The sequence below is a fragment of the Pyricularia oryzae genome, chromosome 1 (genome assembly GCF_000002495.2).
Source record: "Pyricularia oryzae 70-15 chromosome 1, whole genome shotgun sequence".
NCBI classification, from domain to species: Eukaryota; Fungi; Ascomycota; class Sordariomycetes; order Magnaporthales; family Pyriculariaceae; genus Pyricularia; species Pyricularia oryzae.
The window spans coordinates 3,529,536-3,553,721 of record NC_017844.1 but is presented as its reverse complement, the minus strand read 5'-3'; the positions used below and the strand labels follow the sequence as shown (position 1 = coordinate 3,553,721).

Below are 24,186 nucleotides of genomic sequence, written 5' to 3'. Positions count from 1 at the left end.
AAGAAAAAAGGAACGGCTTAATTGATTTTCTCCCCCGCCTTTTCTTGACGGCTATAGTTATGAAGAAACCAGGAATCGTGATCGTTTTTCTGTCTTTTCACCCGGCCAACAATGAAAATCTGTACATAGGTACGTACTCGTGTTTGTCTAGTTGGCAATCACCCGTCGCTGGGTCCATGACGAAATACACATTTTGATTCGAACATGGATGTTACCACAAGTGCCGGGTACGCGCGCTCGCATCCCCTGGCGTTGGTTGCAACGGGCGGTCAGCACAAAAAAAAAACAAAATAAAGGAAAAATATGCGAGGAGCCCTATAGCATGCGAGGTTTAAGTGCTGATCGTCTGCAGCCTCCCGACACCACCACCCCTCATCTACGAAGTAACTCGGGAGATTTGGTGGCACCCAACTTGGCAGTACAGAGAATCAATCACAAAAAAATCAAGGGGTTGGTTAATCAGGTCAATGTCAGGATAGACTAGGGCTGTTCTGATCAATTGCTTCATGGATCTTGCTTGCCGCAATTTTCAAAGGGTCGGGGAACAGTAAAGGGAGTCAGAGGGGGGAAAAATAAGATAAAAAATAAACGTAGTATACAGTTAACAGCAACGACAGAAAATGTCCAAATTCTTGATTCCACATCGAATCTAGATCGTTGGCAGCAGCCCATTGGACGACTTAGAGCATCAGCCAAGGTTGGGATGCATATCGTAGACGGATAGACAGGGGTAAACAGGATGGCGGGTAGTACACATTGTACAGTAGACAGGGGCTCCATCAAGATCAGAGACAGACTTCTTCAGCAGCCACTCCCAGCCACAAGGCTTGCCCCGCCACTTCGACGGGTACAGGCCGGTCCAGGCCCCTTCAAGGTCAAGCAATCTTTATTTTCATTGTTTGCTTTTCTTGTCCACTGTGTTTTATTCTACTTCAAACCAAGATCAAGCCTGCATTCGCGAATGTGTAGACCCGCATGTAATGCCTTGATGCAGTACAACATCCGTACTGCTTCAATATGGAAAAAGAAAAAAAACAAAGAGAGGGGAAAATATGGAAGATCCCAGCCAACCACCTACTATTAGCCACATGAGATGAACTGATGTCATACCCACCACCCCAGTTTACCTCTAGGAACGCAAAAGGTAAACTTTCCCTAGCTTCAACTTGGCACACTACTCTCGGCTAGAAAAGCCGAATCTATTTGGTAGAGTAGCAAAAAGTAATTAGATGCCCAACTCTGCCCATCGAGTTGCGCTAGCTTCCTGCGCCATTCCCACCAGCCTCGTCGTCACACCGTTGCTCCAACAGTCGATGATGTGGCTTGTGGATCTCACTGCAGCGCTTCTTGCGTCCATCACCACGACAACTCCGGCTTGTACTGCTATAACAGGATAACTCCGAGTCTGGGGAAAGCGCCGAGAATTTCCCTATGCTTGTTCTTTGCAGCTGTCGTGAGGGGTTCGGGCAGCTCGGGGATTCGGCACTCAAGGCCCTCAAGAAGGAAGAAAAAAAATATGGAGGGAAGCACTCAGGCCCTACTCCGTATACGCAAGCTATGGGCTTCTCTTGTCGGTTGGAGCAACCAGGGCTGGGCAACGTCATGAATATCAATTTCATTTGTTTTTTCGTGTCTTTCGGGCCGCACCCACCTTTACCCAAGAACCCAAATGTCGCTTCAATAATCAATCGCAGATTGGCTACAAGGCAAGCCACGGAAAACCGGCACTCGCCACACCAATCATTCGTTTACTGCTTGCGTGTTTGTGTAAGAAGTGAAGCAAACAAATTTCGCGTATCCAATCACATTACGATTTCCTGCCTGAGCTAGTGCTCTCGGTACCCTATCAACGGTTACCTACGATAGCCAGCAAAATCTGCGATGCTGTGGCTGACAGTTTACGTTTTAGCCACCCTTGCCACCATATTTTCTAGACCAACCGATTGTATAATGATGTACGACTATGCTCATAATTTACGTACGGAGAAACTTGAAGATGCGGTTTTGGGTATTGGCGCCCTCGCGTCCTCGACGCGTGACAGGACGCCGCCTTGGCCGCCACTCCTCGACATGGTCATCTTGGTTGGGTTATGAGCTCATTGTTTTCGGTGATGGTTGTGAAATATACGTACAAGAACTTTTGAGTGATTTGCCGGCGAACCGCGCAAGTTTGGAATCCAACAACCATTTTGAGTTACTTCACGCCTTCAACTGCCACTCTCCTGTCAAACATAACTTTGCCCAACTGTCTGTTGCCTTGCAGTCCATCTCATCAACCTCGTATCCGCGTGCTACCAGTCAGCCGGTTGGCTTGTTGAGCGTTGCACAGAATCTACTCAAAGCAAACAGCTGCACTGCAGCAGAGAAAGAAAAGCTCGTGGGCTGTAACACGTAATGATTTCCCCTTTCTCCTCTCTTCCCTCTTCTCTTTGCGTAGCTTATGTAGGTAAGGTAGGTTGTACACAGCAAGAAATCAGTACTTGTATCGCACCTTTACTTTTGTTTTCTAAAGCTTCCGTTTCCATCTATATATCTCCAACACGCAAGCTGCCTACGCCTGCGGCACAGCTCCCAGGTTGGACAGCCACGTCCGCATTGCTTATCTACCCGCGTAAATGCAGGTACCCTCGGTCTAGTCCCTGCCGGGGAGATTAGTTCAACTGTTCGGGGACCTCCGTCGTAGTCTCATTACCTATTTACCTGCCAAGTGAGATGCTCTTTCTACAATGAAGCTTGGGTCAAGTCATGTTCAAGGTTGTTGGCTGTCGAAGTTGTCTTTTTCCCTCCTCTTTCTTCTGGGGAGGTTGTATGCTCGGTACGGATGCTCCGTAGGGAATGGGTCTAGAAAAGAATTGACCATCAGGCAGCGTTGCATGTTCGACGATCCTGGTGTCGTTGGTGAGTAGATGGGCAAACAGATAGTTGTTCACGCAAGGCATGCTGTCGGTTGGTGTGGCGGTGAGTGATGAGCCGAGTCTTGCTAGGTCGACAAATGATGACAATTGTATCTTCCGGCACAACTTGTAAGTATACCTCAAAACAGCAAGGCATAAGCGCTCAGCAGCTAAGAGAGTTCTGGCCACATTCAACGATCCAAGAGCTGTCATGCCAACAATGATATGCAGCAAAGACAAACGATGCTAAAGAAGTCAGTAGATTCAGAATTGCCGCCCACGATGCCCGGTATCACTTGATATTCTCCTTTGCTTCTTAACGAGGCATAGGCATTGAGTCTTGTCACAGGTAACCGAGTCCCGGAGAGCGGTTTAGTACAGATGAGAATATTTAATATTAGAGCGGTGATCTTTGTCCAAGACTTGTGGTACTAAGCCAACGATGCCAGCACTGGTTAACTCCTCGAGGTCTCGCGCCCCAGGCATCATGTAAACAACTGCCCAAATCATCATTCCTTTCATCAATCCATAATTTGTGTCCCCCAACATGCCCAATTTCGTCACAATCCCACAGCCATAAATTCTCATCCCAGCCAACATCCATGTTGATGTGAAAACCATTGCACCTCCCCCCCCCCCCATTTCTAAACAAAAAAAAAAAAAAAAAAAAAAAGAAAAGAAAAATCAATGCTGCCCACCCATTCCCTGACCAACTTCCCGTCATGCCATGTCATTATTGCAAAATGAAAAGGGCTGGTGCCACACCTCCTGCTACGCCCCACAGAGAAGTATATGAATGACAACAGCCTCTGCCATGTAACCGAATGTCGAAACAATCGACAACTAATCCCTCATTCCGTTCCCACAATTTATTCTCCCAGTGATGCATGTCAAGGGCGTGAAAGTAAAACAGACTATCCTCCCAAGTAGTAAAACAACAAACAGTGAACCTCCCACTTTTCTATCAATGAGTAGTGAAATAGGTATGAATGCAATGCAAGAGGGAGAAGGCGCATATGCCCCCGTTCCTGTCAACCTGAAGAGTGCAAAAGAGTAGCGCGCCTCTATATAAGAAAAGAAAAAGAGTCAAACCCACAAAACGCCTGTTCTGGGCAGATCCAATTTGAGCCGCTGGAGCTCATGTGCTGCATTCAGGGCATTCAAGAATCGAATGAAGACTGCCTTCCTTGTATGGTTGAGCGGCCAGCTGCCAAAGACAAAACACAAAGGAAATCAGAAGTCCAGCCAATGCAAATCCGCGGGGACGTCAAATCCAATATGTTGTACCCTATCTTGCTCAGGTTTGAACTGTTTTTGTGTGCAAAATATGGACATTCAGAAACATCCAGTCGTAGTATGCGTATGTATGTTGTGTGCGCTCGTAGAGGATGGGCGTTGAGCTCAAGCGTAATTCAGTTGTGTTGCGAGACTCTTCTCGCGGTTTCCGTACTGGCAATGCTGGTGTTCGTGTCACGTCTCCTCGCGGTGAGTGCCAAACTTCCGGTGGGGGAATAGGGTTGTTGAGTGGCGGGCGGGCTTCTGGGCGCAGACTTCTTCTTGGTCCTGATCATAAGCATGCCGTCGTCACTGTCACTATCATCGTCCATGTCATTATTGGACAAGTACGAAGACCTGGTGGATGTAGGTGCGGGCGCGTGCCTACGAACGCCGTGGCTGGAGAATGCCGGACTTAGTTGGACCGGAATGATTTCGGCATGGTCCAGTTCGGGCTGATCCAGCGGAAAATCTTCAAGAGCCTTACCGGGTGCAGGTGGTGTCAACGAATCGGTGGTGGCGATAAATGATGAACGATCCACGACGCCCGGCTTTTTGAGGAAATCTCCTTCAACATCGGCGGACACGGAGCTGGCGCCACTCATAAGTGCCGGCAGAGATGGGTCCGACTGAAACACGGGCATTGATTCGGGGGTGTCTCGTGTGTTCGCTGTCGTGGTCTGACAGACAGGGCTGGCCACTATGCTGGGGCTGGTCATCGGTGTGCACACCCCACCAAGCGAGGTGACACTTGAAGAGACGACGGTTGATATAGTCTGCTCACGCGACGGGGGCAATGGCTGAGAGTCGTCCGGTGATGGCTGGCTGGTCCTTGACACATCAACGCTGGTCTGAATGGTCAGCGGCTGCCGTTCGTACTGAGGGGCTTTTGGAACCCCAGACTCGACGCGGTATACTGTTGCAAATCGGTCTTCCGATAGGCTCTTGGCTTGAATGTTCGAGTCGGACATTGGTTGGCCAAGCTGAGACAGAAGAGATGGCACAAATCCAGGGGATACATAAGGCGAGCTGCCCATGACGTCGATAGACCGAATGTGACGAGGAGATCGGGCTGGTTGTTGCAGACTACCCGGGGCGACGGCGTGGCTGAGCGCTACCTTGGCTTCCGCACGTTTATCCGTTTGAGGGAAAACCAGCCCGGCACGGTCCATTGAAAGGGCTCGGGAGGAGTCATCTGACTGCATGTTGGGCTCTCGGCTTTTCCGGTTGTATAGCCTGCTGCGCTCCTCCATCATCTCCCGGGGGAGAGGGCTTGATGGAACAGTGTACGACTGCTGTAGGGTGGGGGTCAAGCACAAGTAAGGATTGGCGCCCATAGACCTAGCATGGCCGTGCTTCCTAACATGATGACTGGGCGTCGGAGCAGTGGGCATCGGCTTTTCCGCCATGTCGTGAGCTATTGAGTTGAATTCGCCGGTGTGTCTGGACGGCTTCCCGCTCACGGGGGCGCTACCTGACGGGCTGCGCCCCAAAGGGGAGTCTCGCGGGCTAGCTGTCAAGCTTTGCGCTAGCGGGTGCTCGCTGGGCATTTGTGTAACCGTGGCGAAGTAGTCATCGCTTTTGACACTTTTCTTGGGAATATCTGCCGGATACGCCGAAGACGCAATTGACCCATTCTCTCCAACGGAACTGGCTGCACTGCTCTGCGCTCTCCTCCTTGAATGCTCGGGGCGATCGCCTCTGGGGTGAATGACTTTGCCGACGGCCTTTTTGACTGCGGACTTTGCCCTCTCGAGGAAGGTAAGAGGCACGACAGCACGGCCAATCTCCTTCTCGTCAACCTCGATCTGTCTCCCAGACATCTTCCTAGAGGGATCCGTGTCCTTGAGCCAGTTTTCCAGGTTTGGAATATCTCGTGTAACCCAAGGGTGCACTTTAACCTCGCCAAGTCGAATTCTCTCCTCGGGGTTCCTGACCAACATCCGTCGAAGCAAGTCATACAAGTCGTCATCAATCTTCTCGTAGGCAGCATCTTCATCGTCCCTGTACGGTTCAATGTTTACCCGCTTCTGGAAAGATACCTTGCTGGGGTCCGTGAAGGGGGTCACGGGTCGTAGGCGTTGCCGAGGAATGTATACATCTTCGGTTGCAATTTTCTTAAACATCGCAAACTCGTCCTGGGCCAAGAAGGGTATACGGGCAAAGACGATGCAGTAAAGGGTGACACCAAGCGACCAAACGTCAATCTGCTCGGAGACCTTGGGCGGCTCCTTGTCGAGATCTGTGTAACACAGTTCAGGGGCAAAGAAGGCAGGCGTGCCCACGGTCTTGGAGAGCTCGCGATCATCATCAAAGTTCAGTGCTTCCGCCTCGGACACTGTCTCATCAACATCTCCCTCTCTTACCGGTCGTCCAAAGTAGGATACACCGAAGTCGGAAATCTTGACCCGAAAATCTTTGGTCCACAGCAGATTGGCGGGCTTGATATCGCGATGGACAACCCCGTTGTAGTGGAGGTACTCCAAGCCAAGCACAGTGTCCCGGAAAGCAGATCTGGCGTTTTCCAGAGTGAAGCAAGGTACATAGGAGTAGTCATCGACATAAGGATCGTGAGGGCTTGACTCCTCCATATCTGCAGATGATAGGTGCGATATGATCGAATCAGCCATGCTAGGGGAGCGCGTCCGACTGCACGATGTTCCGTTTCCACGTCCGCCGTAGACGCCGTACATCGTGCCGTTGAGGTCATAAGAGGATGAGGTGTGACGTAGAGATGATAGGTGCTGTTCTTCCATATCACCAGCACGGGGAGTCATGTCGAAGTCGGACGGTTGTGAGACGGGCAAGTTCGTGAGAGACATGGCTGAGGCTGTGCGGGAAGGAGGCGGCGAGGCAACCCTGGAGCAGGGAAGAGACGGATATGCGCATCGGTGTTCGTCTGATCGTGTCTGTTCCCCTTCGTAGTCCTCGTAGGCCGCCTGGTCGTGGCTGGAGTTCGCTTGTGCAGCCTTTGCCCGCTGAAACCCCTTCATCGCCTGTCGGCGTTCCATTTGACGTAACAAGTACTCCTCTTCAGCGGAAGGCGGTTCACCACGGGCGCCTCGCTCCACTAGTCGGCGCTCTAGGTTGCAAATATGCGGGAGACCCTTTTTCCTCCAAGTAATTTCGCCATGCTCGACGTATTCAAGGACCATGTAGATCTTTTTGAGTTCAGGGTCGTCGATCACTTCGAGAAGGGCTACAACGTTCGGATGGCGGATCTTCTTGAGGATGGCAACCTCCCGCTTCGTGTTCCTCCCAGGGTCCTCGGCCGTGACCTTTCCTAGTCTGCGTTTCTTGGAATAACGCGGGATAATTTTGATGGCAACATTCTCCCCCGTCGTGGTGTTCCGGGCCAGTTTCACCTTGCCATGCTGACCACGGCCAATCTCCTCCATGACTTCATACTGGTTGATGAGCTTTCGCCCAGTTGTACCGTCACGATCTACATTTGCGGTATACGTTCTACATTCCAAAGGTCGGGTTAGAAGGGCTTTCGCACAGTCTTTTGGAAGAACATCAAGTCTTGCAACTCACTCTCGAACTTTGCGTATCTGTAAAGGGTGCAAGAAGAAATCGCTCGAGTTTGCAGGCAGCGGTGACGTGCCCTCAGACATGGTGTGGCCCTGGTGCATGAGCATGTTCAAACGCGAAGGGGTCGGGCTAAACAGTCCTGGAGACGACACTGGGGTGCTGTTCGCGGTCCGCGACGGGATGTGTGCGGCGGCGACCGGCATCGGCTGCGCGCGGCCGTTCTTGTGGTGACCAGGTTCCATAGCAGGCGACGAGTCGAGGTCAAACGGCCGTCGGTAGCGTTCAAGGGATCGCATCCGCTGTTCGGGCAATGTTTTCTTGCAAGGAAAAAAAGGTAATAGTGATAGAAGTAGAGAAGTAAAAAAAAAAAGAATTCCTGAAATCCGATTACTACGAGTTCATCGTAGAAGAAAGCCACCCCGACGAGCCCACCCCCCAAGTCGTCGTCGTCGTCGTCGTGATCGGCGTGAACGTTCTGCGGGTTTGAATTCTTTGCGGACCGCCGTTTTCGTGCGGTAAAATCGAGCGCCCTCGTTAACGGCGGTTCGGGTTCTGAGTGCAGTTTGGCAGCTCAGAATGAGTATTGATGTTTCGGGGAGGCGAACCAAGCGGTAGGTTTGCGGTTGCGGCGGATGCGGAAATAGAGGTCCGGGCGAGCAGGAAATTTGGAGGGGTTCCGTCGAATTGGCGGGACACACGACGGAATAAAAAGAAGCGTGTGGATTGTCAAATTTATGGCGAATCAAATAATCGATATAGTTCGCGTCGAGTCGTGAAAACCGATTTGTTTCTTGCAACTTCGAAAAGGAGCGTACAAAGTCGGGAACCTGTGGCGTACTGGGTGGTCGGAGGTGATGGTGCGAAAAAGTAGAAGTAGATGGAAACCGATGAAAAGACTGGTCACTTCGAAGCTGGAGAGGCAGCGAGCGCGGTCAAGGACATGGGTGGATGAAATGCGATGGATCCCTCTCAGCACACAGCACAGTCCCACACACGGAAAGTGTGACTGGAGAATGGAGGGGCGACCACGCTAAGCCGCCGAAGCCAACAAGCGGAGAGAGGCTTGACGTATGCGGGTGGAGACAGTCCAGGATGGTCAGTTTGGTCTTTTTCTTTGTTCACACCGGGTACGTACGTGCTGGTCGTAGAACTACATGCAGTAGAAGAGCCTCTAACGGTAGGTACCTGCCTATCTATAGAACTGACCCATGCCCAGATGATCAAGATCTTTTTGAAATCAAGCCAGCCTTGAATAAATTATGTGTACGGCAGGGTTATACGACACCTCGAAGCTAGGTAGAATCAGGAACCATAATGGTAACAAAAAAATAGTAAAAGTAAAAATAATAATAATAAAACCCCAAGGCACTGGTCTCTATGCTTTGCCAATTTGTACACTGCAAGGAGCTGCTTTCGGGTTGGGCTATTCCGTATAATAGTAGGTACTTTTATTACCGTAGGTTTCCAATTGCCAAACTATTTTACACACCCGCTTATTGGGGGTAAGAACAGGACTCCCAACCCAAGGGTGTAAGGGGGTGTATGTTCAGGGACCGGGGTCCAAGCTTATCAAAGGGCCGGGATAAAGCGGGTTGTGCTAGTGCCTGTGATTGGATGGACAAGAGACACTACAGACGGGCGTCTTCTCCATCATCACGATCTTTGCCAGCCGGAAATGGTCTAGTTGGATTGTCCTTCGGTACAGAGGAGGGAATAAATACTCGAGGGGGAAAAAAGGAGACAATAAGGCACCAGGCGAATAAATGGCGATGAGATGAAATTAGCAAGAGGAATTACTTTGTGCCACCATTTCAAGGTAAAAGTTACACTGCAGTAGTTTCGTACGACGAATAAACTCAACTTTGACAACAAAAGCTTGCTACCTAGCCTGGCTAGGTACGTTAGAACTTGATGAGACGACGTGGCTCCCTTTCCCGACCATGGCCCGCCGGAAACAGCACGATTTGAATTGTCGGTCGGCCGGCATTTCATGGCCAACCACATCACTGACTGAAGGTTAGTTCTTGGCAGGCCCGCCCAGACTGGGCTCGTATGGAGGCGCCTGGTTTGCCTAGTCCAGTAGCGGAAAGAGGTAGGGGTTCAATGTTCCCGCACGCGCACCACAATTGTACGATCCGTGGTTCCCGTCACGTCGAGCAACGGCAGGAATCTTTTTTTTTCACGTTTTCTTTTGTTCATATGGACAGTAGCACTAAAGTAAGAATGATTGATTGATGCGTCCGGCCAACCAAAATCGGGCTGCACAGACAACTGTGCTTTTCCGGCTTAGGTCGCAATTTGATGGAGAGCGATGGCCAGATTCCGGGGGAGAAGCCGACCCTGCAACGCGCGGCAGCGATACCCAAGAGGAACAAAACCTGCAAAACCGGTTGACAAAGGATTGGGATCAGGTTCTGCTGCAGAGTAGCGGGCGGGATCCTCAGCCAGTAGGGGATAATTGGGCAAACTCGAGTCAGGTAAATATCATGTCAGGCCCTTCTCCGTGGGGGACAGAAGGTAAAAAAAATTGGGTTACATATTCGACTATTTCGGAAGCTAACATTGCGCTGCCTCTTCTCCTGTGGAAAGAGAAGAAAAACATCGAACTTCTTGGCAAATGCGGATGTCTTGGTGTGAATATTCAGGTTTTATGCAGGAATTCTAACTGTAGCAATGTCGTAGTTGCCCTGCATCGGCTCTCTTGAAGCCATCAAAGGTATTTAAGACCGGGCCGCACCGGAAGTTTGCTTAGACGCCTAACAAAGGCAGCTTTTAGCGGTGAACTTTCAATAGACCACGCTAAATAGTTGAAGATTACGGGGTGACGTCCCCTATAAACCGTAAAGGCGGCCCTAAGAACCCCTGGACGATCACTGCCCGTCTTGCCCTCCACTACGGATTTGGCACGCTACGACACAAGACCCTTCGTAGCCGGCACGGCAGTCTTTTGAAATAGCCGACCTAGTCGCGATCTTTGTAAGGGTGGGCCTCCAGGGTCAATCAACAGACCTTCAGGGCTTTTTTTTTTTCTCTCCTTACTGACTGGGGCCAATTGTCGCCATCGTTCAGCATTACGTTATCGGTACAAGCCGAGCCCCAGATCGATTTTATTTGCACAAGGACCGACCTATGGACGCATAAGATTTGTATTAAAGTGGACGGCGGGTTGACCGACCAACTAAAAAGGCCAAGGGGCATCGCGTATTGTCAATCATTGTTGTACACGAAAGGACCCCCAAAGCAACCCCCTGTTTCGCGGACTACTCTGTATACATCCAAGGCATCGCAAAGCATCCATGAATCTGGTTGCATGCAAGCCCAACGTGGCAGCTATGGTAGCATCAACATGAACCAAGCGCGTGAATGAAAAGCGACGAGGGTAAGAGGAATTTCAGTGACGATGAGAGAGAAACGAGCCCTTTAGCAACGCTAGCCTCATTTCAGCAAAGTATGGGGTTCCCGGCTCACGAGTCCAGACCGGCCCATCGATTTCTTTGGGCGGGAGTGCAGCCAGCCGCAAGGTAGCCTATGATTCGCGGGCATTGTCGTCCAGCAGATATTACAGAAAGGGATAGTGGATCAACATATGCGTTTGACCGCCGTACGTAGTTTCTATTAACAGGAGACGGGCAGGCATTGAGGGCCGGCAAAGCCCAAAGGGGCGAGGTTGGGTGAATTCAATGCCGCGGGAGGGGACGCGGGGGGGGGGGGTTTAATTTTTTTTTTCTCTCTGTCTTTGACCCGCTTGTTCGGTGGTTTTTTGCGTCTGCCTGTGCATGTCAACCCAAGCATCAAATAGAAGTCAAGAGCTAAATCAAGTCGTGTAACCCGACTCTACTGTACTACGTGGTAGGCTAAGGACGTGCAGCTGGCAGGTGAGCGAGTTGATGGGTTGGGTTTGCAATTCTATGGTCTAGAACAAGTCTTGAGGTGAATCACAGCATGGCGCGCCATTCGCTTGCTGCCTCCGATGGACTGATTGATCTGTTGTTCTCTACGAACTACTTTGTATGTAGGTACCCTCCACTCTTACCTGCATCATCTCGTCCCTTTCCCTATTCGGAGCTGCCGGTCCACGACGCCGCTGCAGGATGGGACTGGGCTGGATGCGCAGAAAGAAAAAAAAATATGCCAAGACCCTTGTTCTTTCTAGGGAAAGTGGGATTGATGCGGAGGGGAAAGGGGCAAAAGAAGAGAAAAGCCAAAAGATACATAAGGTACCTACCTTACCTGGGTAAGGTAGGTAGCTAGTGTGACAGCCCACTATGGCATTCCGGCATTCCTGGTCAGGGCGTTTTGGCTGCTAATGCTGCGAGAGCGGAGGTGTAACAGTACCTAACCAGGGAGGATACACCCGAGACCAGCCGCTTTTAACCCTTGTTTGCTCTCCAAACTTTCCCCCGCCATTATTCCTTGTTGACAATTGGGGTAAAAACAATCATGGGAGGCCGGCTGGCTGTCACTAGCGTGTCGTCTTGTTGTCGCTGCAGCACGTCCTAGCTTGTGATCAGACCGTTCAACTTGATCAAGGGGATCGAATTGAATGGTTGGATATGTTCATGGAATACAGGGGTCGACATGTAAAAAGTACCTCATAATAGGCTCAATCGTAGGATAGTGGATTAGGTCTGGGCACACTGACTCTGGGTTGGGTGTTTTTGCACATGGATTGGGCAGCGTTCGCTACTACATACATGCAGAACAGTACCTACACGAACGATGCTAATGACATTATTTACAGTAGCATAATATCTTTGGCTCTTGCAATTCAGATGATGATGAGTTTTTTTTTTTTTTCAGGTTCGATAATGCAACAGTCGGTTGGCTGTTCGGTCAAGTGAATTCCCACTCTGTTATCTCGTTCAAGTGGTATATTGCCGCTTTAGCTCTCGGATCGGGAAAGTCGTCGCCAGACACTGGTTTCTGCTTCGTGATGTGGGACAGTCTACGCTCCACCTTTACTCTTGGCAAACCCTCACTACCTGTTAATCCATGTCTCCCCGACGGTACAACGGACGAGACATTACAGAGCAGAAGAAAAGCGTAGAAGAAACAAGAGTTGGGCATCTTGATTTTTTTTTTTGTTGTTTCTTTGCAAGCTTGTCACGCATGCCTGCACAGGATCTCCTGGAGATGAACCCCTGTCTTGTTTTGAACCATGGCTTCTCTCCCTCCAAGTAGGCTTTAGTTCTAGCATTTAATCGCGTCGCACCAAGGTTTTTGATCTTGCCCGTTCCTGATGTTTGGAAAAGACTAATAATAATAATAATAATAATAACAATAACAATAATTATTATTATCCGCTCCAAGCGACAGTTAAAAACAGAAAACGTTACAACCTTGGAAAAAAGAAACTGCGTCTTCATGGATACTGACCGAAGCTAAGGGAGAGACCAATTCATGTGCATGACGCTCTACATCAGACTTGACGTCAATTGAGAGTCATCGAGCATTTAATCTGGTAAACCTTGATGAAATTCTACAGCTTTCGTCTGATTACTAGGTAGGTAGGTACTAATTTGACACCTATTTAGTTACATGACATGAACCATTCGCTTGTTGGGTTGGGTGTGTACCTAGGTATGTATAGTCGTGAAGCAAATACATAGTAGGCGACAATGTCGATTATGTGTTTAGTCTACATTACGATACTGTAGGTACTATAACTGTTACCTTATTTTGCTTGTATTATTACAAGGTATTCTGCGAAAACACCCGACAAATCTCACAAACCCAGTCACTCCCCATGTTCCCAATTCCCGACCGGCATCCTCGATATCTGAAAAAGCACTCAGGCGGCTGGCAGCCATTATCGGACAACGGGGAATGTGACTGATCAGCTTTGTAAACGCTTCCTGATCACCTTGGCATTTCTTGTGTGTTTTCGCCGGCAGGCTTCTTATCGTGTTGCTGTGCCGTCCCAGCAAGGGTGACTCTTTCTTTTGATTTGCCAGCCGATCACCGCGGCTTGCCAAGGTGGTGTCATTAAATACTGTACAGTAAGTTAACTTAGGGGAACTACGGTAATTCGTAGGTAGGTTCGTTTACGTGTGTGTGCATGTTTGTTGCTTTTTGATGGTTGCACATTTACAGCTACCAATGGCTGGAGAGTATGCAACTCGTCAACGCCGAGCAACGTCTCGCAACAAACAAATCACCATTATCCGTAAATCTGGTGTCTTAAAGTCCCTCGGATTTATTGTTTCTTTGCACACCGCCACCACGCAACCAAACGCCTCTTTTTGAGAGTTTCGGAAGTTTCGAGTCTCTAGGATGTCGTTGATGAACCATTTATAGGACTGAATGGCTACCCCGGATTTCTGCAGTATTCCGTACAGATGGAGGGGGAACAACCTTGTTTTCCCACAGCTGCTGGGAAACGTGCATGCACAGCGGTTACCGAGTCCTGGGCTCAACTAAACTCTAGTATACCTCACTAGGTAAGAACTACTTAGGCCACCTCGTCATACCATGACACCATCTTTCTGCCGGTTTCTCACTCTGTCAAGCGCAAAGTAAATACCTACCGGTAAGAGAGACTACGTTAGCTTTGTTATTTTCTATTTCTTCTTCTTCTCTTTTTTTTGTTTTTATTTTTTTTCCAAGCTTGGTATGCGAATTTCCCCGATTTGATGACCAGTCAGAGAGATGGATGTCAAATCCTGCGCACATTCCGATCGGGGTAAAAGTACCCCACGGATGGTAGTATGTTTGACCAAGGCTAGGCGAAATTTCGGCGTGTCAAGACTAGGGGCTTTTTCTAGATACGTACCAAGAAATAGAAGCACAGAATGTTTATCAGCAGTCGAATATAGCCCAACATGTGGCTAGCGTTTGCAGCAAAGGCAGACTCCGTACTAAAAACACATTTCATCACATCACATCCCGCATTTCTTCTTTGGCGCACAGACAGCTGCAGCCAGGCCGCCTGGCTGCTTTTCTAGCCTCCTTTGCCTACCAAGCCTTGCAAGCCTACCCCTCTCTGGGGACGAGTAGAACTCTAAGCTTTACCCAGATAAGCCTAGCGTAGGTCATCAGCACATGAAAGCTGCGATGTGGTACGAGCGTTCTGCACGTCATCTCAGCGTCAGGGGCATCTGATTGGCTTTCAGACACCGTCTACACACAAGACGGTCTTCTGCACGGCCCCGACAGCTACCACTAACCACTCCAAGAAAGGTACTACTACAGTAGTATCGTAACAATAGGTACTAAACTTACTCTTAGTAGGGCCTCCGATTCCCCAACCCAGCGCAAGTTTTTGCAGGATCCCCTACATTTTCCGAACTTTCTACCCTTTCTTCCCGTCCTCCGGGCTTGCATTGAGGTTACTTTGCATATTGTAGACTAACCTGCGTAGAATGACCCCGGATGCGCTACTTAACATTGATTGCGCGCGTTTGTCAACTGCGCGATTTCTTTCCATGCATGCCCAGGTTGACTTACGGTACAACCGAATGTGCCCTTTCCCAGCTTCTTGGCCACTCACTGTAATATAAATAAATAAATTAATCGATTCTAATCTTCGTGTCGAGGCTTGTTGGCTTGCAGATGGACCTGGGCGGCAGCTTACTTTCTGGCTTTGAGAAATCGGCACTGTACTTCGTACGTACCTGCTTTAGAAATCGCCTCTACCGTAATTCAGGCAAGTACGGAGCAAGTACGACCAAGGGCCCCTCCATATATCCCGCAAGCGCTATAGGGAGCAAATGCCTCCGTTTTTTCTGTTTGGGTGTTACCACACCAGACACCATTACATGGGGCAGTAGCGAATCACGAGCTGCGCGTCCTTGTGATCCATCGCCTGCACAAGCAACAACATCTCATCGTCCACTCGCAAGCCCCCTCCTCCACTTGCAATACTGCAAAAGAGGTTCCTAGTCTTGGTGCTCTGTCAATCTTGCCTATACCCGATACTTGATCGCCGACAACCGTCTCAACGTGTCCGTGCCATGGCACCCACAGGACGCATGGCGCATGTGAATTTGTCTCGATGGTGTGCGCCCCGGATCTTTCTATCTTTTTACAGTACACCTAGGTTGACCTTTTTTTGCTTTCTTGTATTACCCCTTGACAATGCTAAGTTATACGAGATCTACTTGATGTGCTACCAAAAGTGGGCATGCCGCCACTACAAGAAACTATCTAGTACATGTGAGACTCAAAGCCGACCTAAGCCTCTCTGCCTCCCTTACCTCTCTCTATTAACTCACCCTCATGATACCGGTTTCCACCCGAAGACGAAAGAAAACAGGTTCTTGAATGTGACCTTGGCTCTGTCAGGCCTGGTTATGACACACTTTTCTGTAAGACTAGCCGGAGAGGGCACACCAAAAACCCTTGGGCATTTTCATTATGACTTGCGTTATGGCGCTCTGAGTAAGAAAAATTGTGTGCATGTGGCGTGTAAGACAAGAACCGTCTTGCTCTTTATCAAGAACGGCCGCCATGTTCCAGCCACACCTTGTGCCTTTCAAATGCCGAAGCAAAACCCTACCGCATGTCGCTCATGGGATCGACAAGTTCCTACGGTATGTGATCTGCTTTGACAATCTATCCCCTCAAGCCCCTCCAAGCCCCCCTCCCATCCGCCCCCGCCCCTTTAATCCCCTTGGCTGGGCTATCCAACGCTCGCGCGGGTTGCCGGATCTTCGCTGCAAATACGCGATACAATTGCTGTTGGCCGCTGATCAGAGACGCCAAGGATTGCCCGTCTCGCCGAGCGGCGAACTGGTGGTACGTGGGCAAACCTGAAAATTTAAGAGGTCACTTGGGTTGACGATCTGTGACGGTGGCATCGTAAAAAAGGGACTTGACCACATAGGTAGTGAGCCATGCGTGCCGGCAAACGCCAACCCGAGAGTGCACCTAAATATTACTCTTCTATAATGGTTCTAGTGATTCATCTTGCTGGGAGGAATGTGAGACCATAGCCACAAGCCATGAGGTACTTTCCCGGCATTGTCTCTAGATAAGAGAAAATACCAAGACTTTACAGAGAGACACGGATCAAGACACTCTTGCACGAGCGAGTGATTCAGTTAGCTCTGTTCATACGGCCCTCCCTTAGACATATCTTCTATAATAACTTTTGTGCCTTGACATCCATCATCCCAAGAGTGTCACCCGCTTCGAGGTCCGGGGTCCCCCCGTGCAGAGGCGGAAAGTACCCGGCCGGCCCTTCCGAACCCTCCGGTGACGGAAGTTTTGCTCCATCCCCCATCCAGCGGCTTTGTCTCACTTTGGACCATCAGGAGGACAGCTCCGGGTCGGTCCCAAGGATCGCCAAGTCTAACCAAGAATAACATCGGATGGTAACGTGGACTGGGTTGCGTGGACGTATAACCTGTTTCGAAGGTATCAAGTTGTTGGCAAAAGAAGGAGCTAGTAGAGTTTAATAGCGGTCCGAAGCGTCTGGACGAACTTGGGGAAAGGGGAGATGGGATTTTTACGGCCCAAAGTAGAGCGCCCGTCGTGTGTTATCAATCGGAGCTTTTTTTTTTTTTTTTTTTTTTTTTTTTTTTTTTTTAATTCCGGTTGATGTTGACATAATTATTGTAGATTGCTTGGCGCGCAATCAAGTGGTGAAGTTTATGAGGCACTTGGTATTCTTCACGTAGGAGGCCGCTGATCCCCCTGATACTCGCACTCTCAGTGGTATGGCTCATGGGCAATGGCCGTTAGTATTCCTTTGCTCCTTTGCCTTGCAGAGAGTGAAGCACAAAGCTCGGGCAGCAACGCAACCCGGGGCCTGGGGCGATTATCTATCCCAAGCCTCATTTTCTTTCCACCCCTGGTATACGTACACGGAGCGCTAGGGCACATTGAGGATAGTTTTGATGATTTGTGGAATTTTGTCTATTTGATTCCACCCTTGGCCGTAACATCCCACATATATGGGACCTGCCCAACCAATTGATAACCCGACGGTGGCAGGCCCGTGGCTAGGAATATCATAGAGCCCAGTCAGGAGTGCCTCTACTATGCAACAAGACCTGTCAAAACGCATATACTGATCCACGCAGTTGAGCAGATGATATAAAAACAAGAAACCCTAAGCCACCTAGCAATAACAGGTAGAACGAAACCCAGATACCCTCCAATTTCATCATGCCACACATTAAGTTGTATCATCTTTTCCATCGTAACAGTCGGAGACTCCCAGTTCATTGTACACCAGCTCGACGATCCTTGCGCCGAGACTCCCACGCACTCATAGCCTCTCAAGCGTCATCGTCTAACCACTGCACATGACGCAGGCCTCTGGGTTTTCAATGCTGCCTGGAACAGGGACAATATATTAGTGGGGGCTCCTTTTGACGTTCTCAGTGATTGCACGTATAAAAACTTACAAGCAAGGACGGCTTCCGAATAAATATCCATCTCCCGCTCTTTGCTCTCGCTCTCATTGTCCTCTGTATCCTTCTTCTTGCTGTCTAGTGCTTCCTCTTCGTCGACATTCTTCGATGGCTCGGTGGGCAAAGCCTTGGGGCTCTCACCCTCCTCCTGATCCGCCTTGAACGGAACGGATTTGGCGGGAGATGCGACCGGCTTGGAAGTGACAGCCGGAGGAGGCGTGGTGCTCGGCGTTGGGTAGCCGTTAGCATCGGCCGACTCGGCGTTTAGGGAGTTGCCCTCCGAGCCTTTTTTGGTGGCGTACATCGGCCTCGGAACTGAGGCACCCGGCGACGACATGTAGCTGCCGGTCGGAGGTGCACGCTTGCCGAGGACGCGCTCCTTGGCAACGGCCTTGTCCTGCAGACGCAGCGCCTCCTGGTCGACAGTGAACTGAATCGGCTGGGCGGCTGCCTGCGTCCGCAGGTAGTACATGCCGGTCTTGAGACCAAGCTTCCAGCCGGTGAAATGCATCGAGGTGATCTTGCCCATGGTCGGGTCGCGCATGTGGATGTTGAGCGACTGGGACTGGTCAATGAAGGCACCACGGTCAGCGGCCATCTGAACGACGGTACGTTGCGAGATCTCCCAAACAGTCTTGTAGAGCTTCTTGGTATCCTCAGGGATGCTGGCAATGTTCTGGATGGAGCCTCCCTCGGCGATGATACGGTTCTTCATGTCGTCTGACCACAGACCAAGCTCGACCAGATCCTTGAGCAACCAGGGGTTGACTACCTGGAACTCGCCGGCAAGCACACGGCGTTGGTAAATGTTGGAAGTATAGGGCTCAAAGCACTCGTTGTTGCCAAGGATTTGTGACGTGCTAGCTGTAGGCATGGGGGCAACGAGCAAGCTGTTGCGGACACCATGTTGCTTGATGTTGGCCTTGAGAGCGTCCCAGTCCCAGAGGTCTGAAGGCTTGACGTTCCACATGTCGTACTGGAGAATTCCCTGTGAAACAGGAGATCCCTCGTATGTCGAGTATGGACCCTGCTCCTCTGCAAGCTTGCAAGAGGCAGTCAGAGCAGCGTGGTAGATGGTCTCAAAGATCTTCTTGTTGAGATCACGAGCCTCAGGAGACTCGAAAGGCAGACGGAGTGCAAGGAAAGCGTCAGCCAGACCTTGGACGCCCAGACCGATAGGCCTGTGGCGCATGTTGCTGTTGCGTGCCTCCTGGACGGGGTAGTAGTTGACTTCGATGATCTTGTTGAGGTTGCGAACAACGACTTGAGTGACCTCATGGAGTTTCTCAAAGTCGTATTCACCCTTGTGGTAGTCGACGAACTGGGGCAGAGCCAGGGAAGCAAGGTTGCATACAGCAACCTCGTCAGGGGCAGAGTACTCGATAATCTCCGTGCAGAGGTTGGAGCTGCGAATGGTACCAAGGTTCTTCTGGTTGCTCTTGCGGTTGCAGTGATCCTTGTACAGCATGAACGGGTTACCAGTCTCAGTCTGAGCCTCCAGGATGGAATACCAAAGTTTCTGGGCCTTGATCGTCTTGCGACCCTTACCGGCCTGCTCATACTTCTCATACAGAGCCTCGAACTCTTCACCGTAGCAGTCCGCGAGGCCAGGGCACTCGTTCGGGCACATCAAGGTCCAGTCGCCGTTTTTCTCAACGCGCTTCATGAACAGATCAGGGATCCAAAGAGCGAGGAACAGGTCACGGGCACGAATCTCCTCCTTTCCGTGGTTCTTCCTTAGGTCGAGGAACTCGAAGACATCTGCGTGCCACGGCTCAAGGTAGATGGCAAAGGCACCGGGGCGCTTGTTGCCACCCTGGTCGACGTAGCGAGCTGTGTTGTTGAACACACGCAGCATGGGAACAATGCCGTTCGAGGTGCCGTTGGTACCGGCGATATAGGAGCCAGTGGCACGGATGCGATGGACGTTGAGACCGATACCGCCAGCCATCTTGGAGATCATGGCACAAGTCTTGAGGGTGTCGTAGATTCCCTCAATGCTGTCGTCCTTCATATCAACCAGGAAGCATGACGACAACTGAGCCTGCGGTGTGCCGGCGTTGAAAAGCGTCGGGGAGGCGTGTGTGAAGAATTTGCTAGACATAAGGTTGTAGGTTTCGATGACTCGCTCAATGTTGTCACCCCAGATACCTACAGCAACACGCATGATCATGTGCTGTGGCCTCTCGACAATCTTGCCATTGAGCTTCAATAGGTAAGACCTCTCGAGAGTCTTGAAGCCGAAATATTGGTAGTTGAAATCACGGTCGTAGACAATAGCTGAGTCGAGATCCTCCTTGTGACGCATGACGCAGTCGTATGTGTCTTGGGCAATCATGGGAGAGAGCTTGCCGTTCTTGGGGTTTACATAGTGGAAGAGGTCGCTGACCACTGATGAAAACTGCTTCTTGGTCTGCTTGTGAAGGTTTGAGACTGCGATACGAGCAGCGAGGATGGCGTAGTCGGGGTGGGTGACTGTCATGTATGCTGCTGTCTCGGCGGCCTGCAACGGGTTTTGTTGTCAGAACGGTCCATAGCATATTCAGGAGGATGTAAGGATGAGGCCTACAAGATCGTCCAGCTGGATAGTTGTGACACCTCCGTACACACCCGAGATGACCTTCTGGGTGATAGCAACAGGATCAACGTGCTCCGGGTCGAGGCCGTAACACAGCCTTGACACACGGGCAGTGATCTTGTCGAACTGGACGCGCTCTTGGCGACCATCACGCTTCCTGACAAACATGATTGCAGATTTTGTTTGTCTGGTGCGAGAAGGTGGATGAGAAAGAGAAGGAACGAGAGAACGGAAGATGAAGACTGAGGGGTATCTTAAATATGGTTTGCAGAGAATGAATTAGATGAGTTTATGGTTTAAAGCATGCACAAGAGAGAATCAATCAACAAGAGAAGCCTAAAAAGTGTTCTCCTGCTCTCTGTGCTTTTTTGCTTTTGTTGTTATGGGAGATGGGGTTTGTCGGGTGAGAGGGAGGGCACGGTGGGAAATCGAGCCGCGGTGCCTTTAAGTGGCACACAAGGAGACGCGTTTTGCTTAGGCGATCAATAAAATCAGATAAAAAAAGCGCGTCGATTCGCGATTTTCCACTTTAGCTCGATGGAGCGCTCCAATTCGCGGGGCCCAGGGCAACAGAAGGGCAACAGGCAGCCGACTACAGCTGTCAGCGGGGTAACGTCTGACCCCTGGCTCAGTTTGCTGAGCCAGTGCACTGTAGCCTGACTGGCATTCCCCATGTTCAGTTAAGGGATCTACCAGTCGGGCTGGCATGGATGCACTGATTACGATGCTAACTCAAGCCAAAGAAGTAATACCGTTCGTGAATTTGTGGTAAGACTACGTATATGGTTCAGTATGATTCAGTCTCGATGATAGCCAGTCCAGCTAGGCAGGTTCTATTTAAGCAGCAAGAAGTTCTGCAAAGGGCAGCAAAAATCGGCAGTTGTATACTTTTTTCCAGGAGGATAAGAATGCGCATCTCCTCGACGAGACTGGCCACGAATCCAAAAGTCTCAGTGTCGCCCCTGCTTTCATCCCTAATCCTGCAAAGCCCCTACGCCCAGCAGCCCCAGTCCCGTTTCAGGGGCAGATTTTTGCACGCCATGGCTTCCGACTCACCCCAACTCGGAGTTACGAATGGAAAACCGACGTACCAGCCGAGATATATTGATGTAAGTGCCGACGGAACTAAAGAAGAAAGAAACAAAACAAAACAAACAAACAAACAAACAAACGCATAAATGACCAGTTCAATGAGTCACTGATACACGCTGGTGGCTTTGCAGATTGGAATCAACTTGGCAGACCCCATCTTCCGTGGTCGATACGGCGGCAAACAACGCCACCCGGACGACCTAGCCGCCGTCGTCCAGCGCGCCAAGGATGTCGGGTGCACCAAGCTCATAGTCACGGGCTCGAGCTTCAAGAGCTCCAGGGATGCCCTGAAGCTTTCCCAGGAGTTTCCCGGCACCGTCTACTCCACGGCGGGCGTCCACCCGTGCAGCAGCGCCATCTTTGGCGCTACCCACCCCCACCACCACGAGGCCGAGGACGATGAGCACACGGCGGCGTGTGATCCGGACCCGGAGAAGCCCGTGCCCGCGGACGACGAGGGGACCCCCGACCTGCAAAAGACGGAGCAGATCGTCGCCGACCTCGACGCCCTGGTCCGCTCGGCCGGCCCGGGACTGGTCGCCTTTGGCGAGTTCGGCCTCGACTATGACAGGCTGCACTACTGCCCCAAGAAGCTGCAGCTGCATTCCTTTTCGCACCAGCTCGACCTGGTTGTTGCCCTGCAAAAGGAGAAGCTCGAGTTTCCTCTGTTCCTGCACTCACGGGCCGCGCATGCCGATTTCGTCTCCCTGCTCAAGGAGAAGTTTGGGAACAATCTCTCGGGTCTCGCGCGCGGCGGTGTGGTACACAGCTTCACCGGTACGGCGGAGGAGGCGCGGGAGCTGATGGACTTGGGTTTGTACATTGGTATCAACGGATGCAGCTTTAAGACGGCGGAGAACTGCGACGTGGTTCGTGAGATTAGGCTGGATAGGATTATGATCGAGACCGACGGGCCGTGGTGTGAGGTTAGACCCAGTCATGAGGGCTGGAAGTACCTCGTAGAGGATGCAAAACGAAAAGCAGCAGACGAGGAGCAGGTCGCCGCCGCCGCGGCTGCTGCAACGGTAGATGGGAACTCCCAACCCCCCGCGACGGATGCACCTACGGAGCCAGCAAACGGCGACGTCAAGACAACGAGACAAAAGAGGCCGAAGCAACAGCAGCAACCTAGCAAAAAGGGACAGAAGAAGGCATCCGAGGTACCTGAACGTTTCAAGTCAGTCAAGAAAGAGAAATGGGAGGAGGGCTGCATGGTAAAGAGCCGCAACGAGCCATGTACCATTGAGAGGATAGCAGCGATCGTGGCAGGGATCAAGGGCGTATCGGTTGAGGAGGTTGCCGAAGCTGCCTGGGCCAACACAACCAAGGTGTTTCAAGTAGATGCATAGACATAGAAATATATTCAGAGCCATCATGCGTACGGGTATCCATAATCAAAAGCCCCAAAAGAGAAGCCCCAACTCCTTGCTGTCATGATAAACAAAATCGTCAAAATCAATAGAAAGTCTCGGGCCGTTATACACCTGACCCCTTGTGCCCTCTTATTCGACCGTGTTTCACAGCCCCAATCGTGACGCCTTCCTCGCCCGTCATCCAACCAGGCATACGTTCCCCATTTATGGCGCCGGCCTCCACCAGTTGCCTTATGCCCGCGAACACGTGTGTCCCGGGAATGTCAATTTGATCCTCGGGCACCATCTTGAGCCCGGATCGGCCGATGGATCTTCCTCTTCATCGCGCAGTTCCGCCTCCCGCTGGAGTGCCGCATCAAGCGTGCTCTGTCGGCGATCAGGTTTACTCTTGCCTCCTTGCAAAGGCCGCGCATTGGAGCCGCCGTCTGCTGCCGAAGGAAAAGGGTCTTCGATCACGACATCTACTCTCTCGACCCCTAGACCGTCGTCAATCTTGGCAGACTCTCCAAACCTCGCCAGCGCGACCAATCTCTGCCTTTTCTGGACCTTTTGTTCCTCAGATTCCCATCCGGCCTTTCTTTTCGTCTCGCCGCCATCCGCATCCTCATCCGAAAGCGGTGGGGTCGGCAAGTTGACGTCCAAGGGGCTTTCCTTCCTCCGCAAGTCGGCGTAAAAGGCCCACCCGCCACCTGCCGCGTTGGTGCGGCCACCACCTCTTCTCTCAACCAATTCCGACAGGTTCTTTGTCGAAAGGCTGGTCGACTTGAGCGTGAACCGCTCCCCCGGCCTCGATAGCGCGTTGGGGACGCTCTCGACGACCATGGCTCGCAGGCTCTTTGCGTCACTGTTGGGGACACTGCCCGCAACCGTCGTGGCGTTGCTGATGTACACGTAAGGGGAAGCGTCTGGGAAGGCAAGGTAGACGGTCCTGGAGGTATCAAAGTTTGGCGGGACCAAGTCGCCGGCTACCAGGTTCGTGCCGTAGGGCGAATCAAAGATGAATATTCTTAAGAGGAGAATGGCAAGCTCTTTGTGGCGCTCGAATGCGCAGTGCGTCTTGACGTCGGGCGGCAGCTCGGCCT

The 24,186-nt window shown here is 51.1% G+C and overlaps 8 protein-coding genes across 8 annotated transcripts in view; 3 read left to right on the top strand and 5 right to left on the bottom strand.

The window, feature by feature from the left end:
- Positions 1 to 855: 855 nt before the first annotated feature.
- MGG_16239 (uncharacterized protein) lies at positions 856 to 2,078 on the bottom strand (the record flags this gene model as incomplete). The annotated part of the gene is made up of 3 exons (XM_003709713.1): positions 856 to 1,448; positions 1,862 to 1,930; positions 1,983 to 2,078. The coding sequence occupies 3 exons, from the start codon at positions 2,076 to 2,078 to the stop codon at positions 1,257 to 1,259; spliced, it is 357 nt and encodes a 118-aa protein (XP_003709761.1). The 3' UTR covers positions 856 to 1,256.
- A 648-nt stretch (positions 2,079 to 2,726) lies between these two features.
- On the top strand, positions 2,727 to 3,144 carry MGG_16238 (uncharacterized protein; the record flags this gene model as incomplete). The annotated part of the gene is made up of 2 exons (XM_003709712.1): positions 2,727 to 2,898; positions 3,044 to 3,144. The coding sequence occupies 2 exons, from the start codon at positions 2,727 to 2,729 to the stop codon at positions 3,142 to 3,144; spliced, it is 273 nt and encodes a 90-aa protein (XP_003709760.1).
- Positions 3,145 to 3,505: 361 nt separating this feature from the next.
- MGG_07003 (CAMKK/META protein kinase) lies at positions 3,506 to 8,601 on the bottom strand. Its single transcript, XM_003709711.1, has 2 exons — positions 7,707 to 8,601; positions 3,506 to 7,634 (listed from the first exon to the last, which is right to left on the bottom strand). The coding sequence occupies exons 1-2, from the start codon at positions 7,997 to 7,999 to the stop codon at positions 4,307 to 4,309; spliced, it is 3,621 nt and encodes a 1,206-aa protein (XP_003709759.1). The 5' UTR covers positions 8,000 to 8,601; the 3' UTR covers positions 3,506 to 4,306.
- Positions 8,602 to 9,643: 1,042 nt separating this feature from the next.
- MGG_07002 (uncharacterized protein) lies at positions 9,644 to 10,494 on the top strand (the record flags this gene model as incomplete). The annotated part of the gene is made up of 4 exons (XM_003709710.1): positions 9,644 to 9,719; positions 9,911 to 9,920; positions 9,994 to 10,180; positions 10,293 to 10,494. The coding sequence occupies 4 exons, from the start codon at positions 9,644 to 9,646 to the stop codon at positions 10,338 to 10,340; spliced, it is 321 nt and encodes a 106-aa protein (XP_003709758.1). The 3' UTR covers positions 10,341 to 10,494.
- A 2,739-nt stretch (positions 10,495 to 13,233) lies between these two features.
- On the bottom strand, positions 13,234 to 15,675 carry MGG_16237 (uncharacterized protein; the record flags this gene model as incomplete). Its single annotated transcript, XM_003709709.1, has 9 exons — positions 13,234 to 13,279; positions 13,437 to 13,695; positions 14,174 to 14,204; positions 14,476 to 14,560; positions 14,831 to 14,864; positions 15,056 to 15,079; positions 15,150 to 15,191; positions 15,277 to 15,334; positions 15,667 to 15,675. 9 exons carry the CDS (start codon positions 15,673 to 15,675, stop codon positions 13,234 to 13,236), a joined length of 588 nt encoding a protein of 195 aa, XP_003709757.1.
- A 1,787-nt stretch (positions 15,676 to 17,462) lies between these two features.
- MGG_07000 (ribonucleoside-diphosphate reductase large subunit) lies at positions 17,463 to 21,063 on the bottom strand. Its single transcript, XM_003709708.1, has 3 exons — positions 20,631 to 21,063; positions 18,056 to 20,564; positions 17,463 to 17,984 (listed from the first exon to the last, which is right to left on the bottom strand). The coding sequence occupies exons 1-3, from the start codon at positions 20,805 to 20,807 to the stop codon at positions 17,941 to 17,943; spliced, it is 2,730 nt and encodes a 909-aa protein (XP_003709756.1). The 5' UTR covers positions 20,808 to 21,063; the 3' UTR covers positions 17,463 to 17,940.
- Positions 21,064 to 21,336: 273 nt separating this feature from the next.
- On the top strand, positions 21,337 to 23,229 carry MGG_06999 (uncharacterized protein). Its single transcript, XM_003709707.1, has 2 exons — positions 21,337 to 21,748; positions 21,863 to 23,229. The coding sequence occupies exons 1-2, from the start codon at positions 21,422 to 21,424 to the stop codon at positions 23,078 to 23,080; spliced, it is 1,545 nt and encodes a 514-aa protein (XP_003709755.1). The 5' UTR covers positions 21,337 to 21,421; the 3' UTR covers positions 23,081 to 23,229.
- The window catches only part of MGG_16236 (uncharacterized protein), a gene marked incomplete at its 5' end in the record, with an annotated part of 1,929 nt that continues 810 nt past the window's right edge, over positions 23,068 to 24,186 (bottom strand). The window contains one exon of the mRNA XM_003709706.1: positions 23,068 to 24,184. Coding sequence (XP_003709754.1) covers positions 23,336 to 24,184 — 849 coding nt within the window. The 3' untranslated portion in view covers positions 23,068 to 23,335. The remainder of the gene's footprint in view (positions 24,185 to 24,186) is intronic.

Coding starts and splice junctions, on each gene's coding strand:
- MGG_06999 (XM_003709707.1), top strand. CDS start 21,422: ATGGTTCAGTATGATTCAGTCTCGATGATAGCCAGTCCAGCTAGGCAG. Junction 21,749..21,862: donor ACCAGCCGAGATATATTGAT/GTAAGTGCCGAC, acceptor GTGGCTTTGCAG/ATTGGAATCAACTTGGCAGA.
- MGG_07000 (XM_003709708.1), bottom strand. CDS start 20,807: ATGTTTGTCAGGAAGCGTGATGGTCGCCAAGAGCGCGTCCAGTTCGAC. Junction 20,565..20,630: donor CTATCCAGCTGGACGATCTT/GTAGGCCTCATC, acceptor AACCCGTTGCAG/GCCGCCGAGACAGCAGCATA. Junction 17,985..18,055: donor TTCGGAAGCCGTCCTTGCTT/GTAAGTTTTTAT, acceptor TCCCTGTTCCAG/GCAGCATTGAAAACCCAGAG.
- MGG_07003 (XM_003709711.1), bottom strand. CDS start 7,999: ATGCGATCCCTTGAACGCTACCGACGGCCGTTTGACCTCGACTCGTCG. Junction 7,635..7,706: donor CAGATACGCAAAGTTCGAGA/GTGAGTTGCAAG, acceptor TTTGGAATGTAG/AACGTATACCGCAAATGTAG.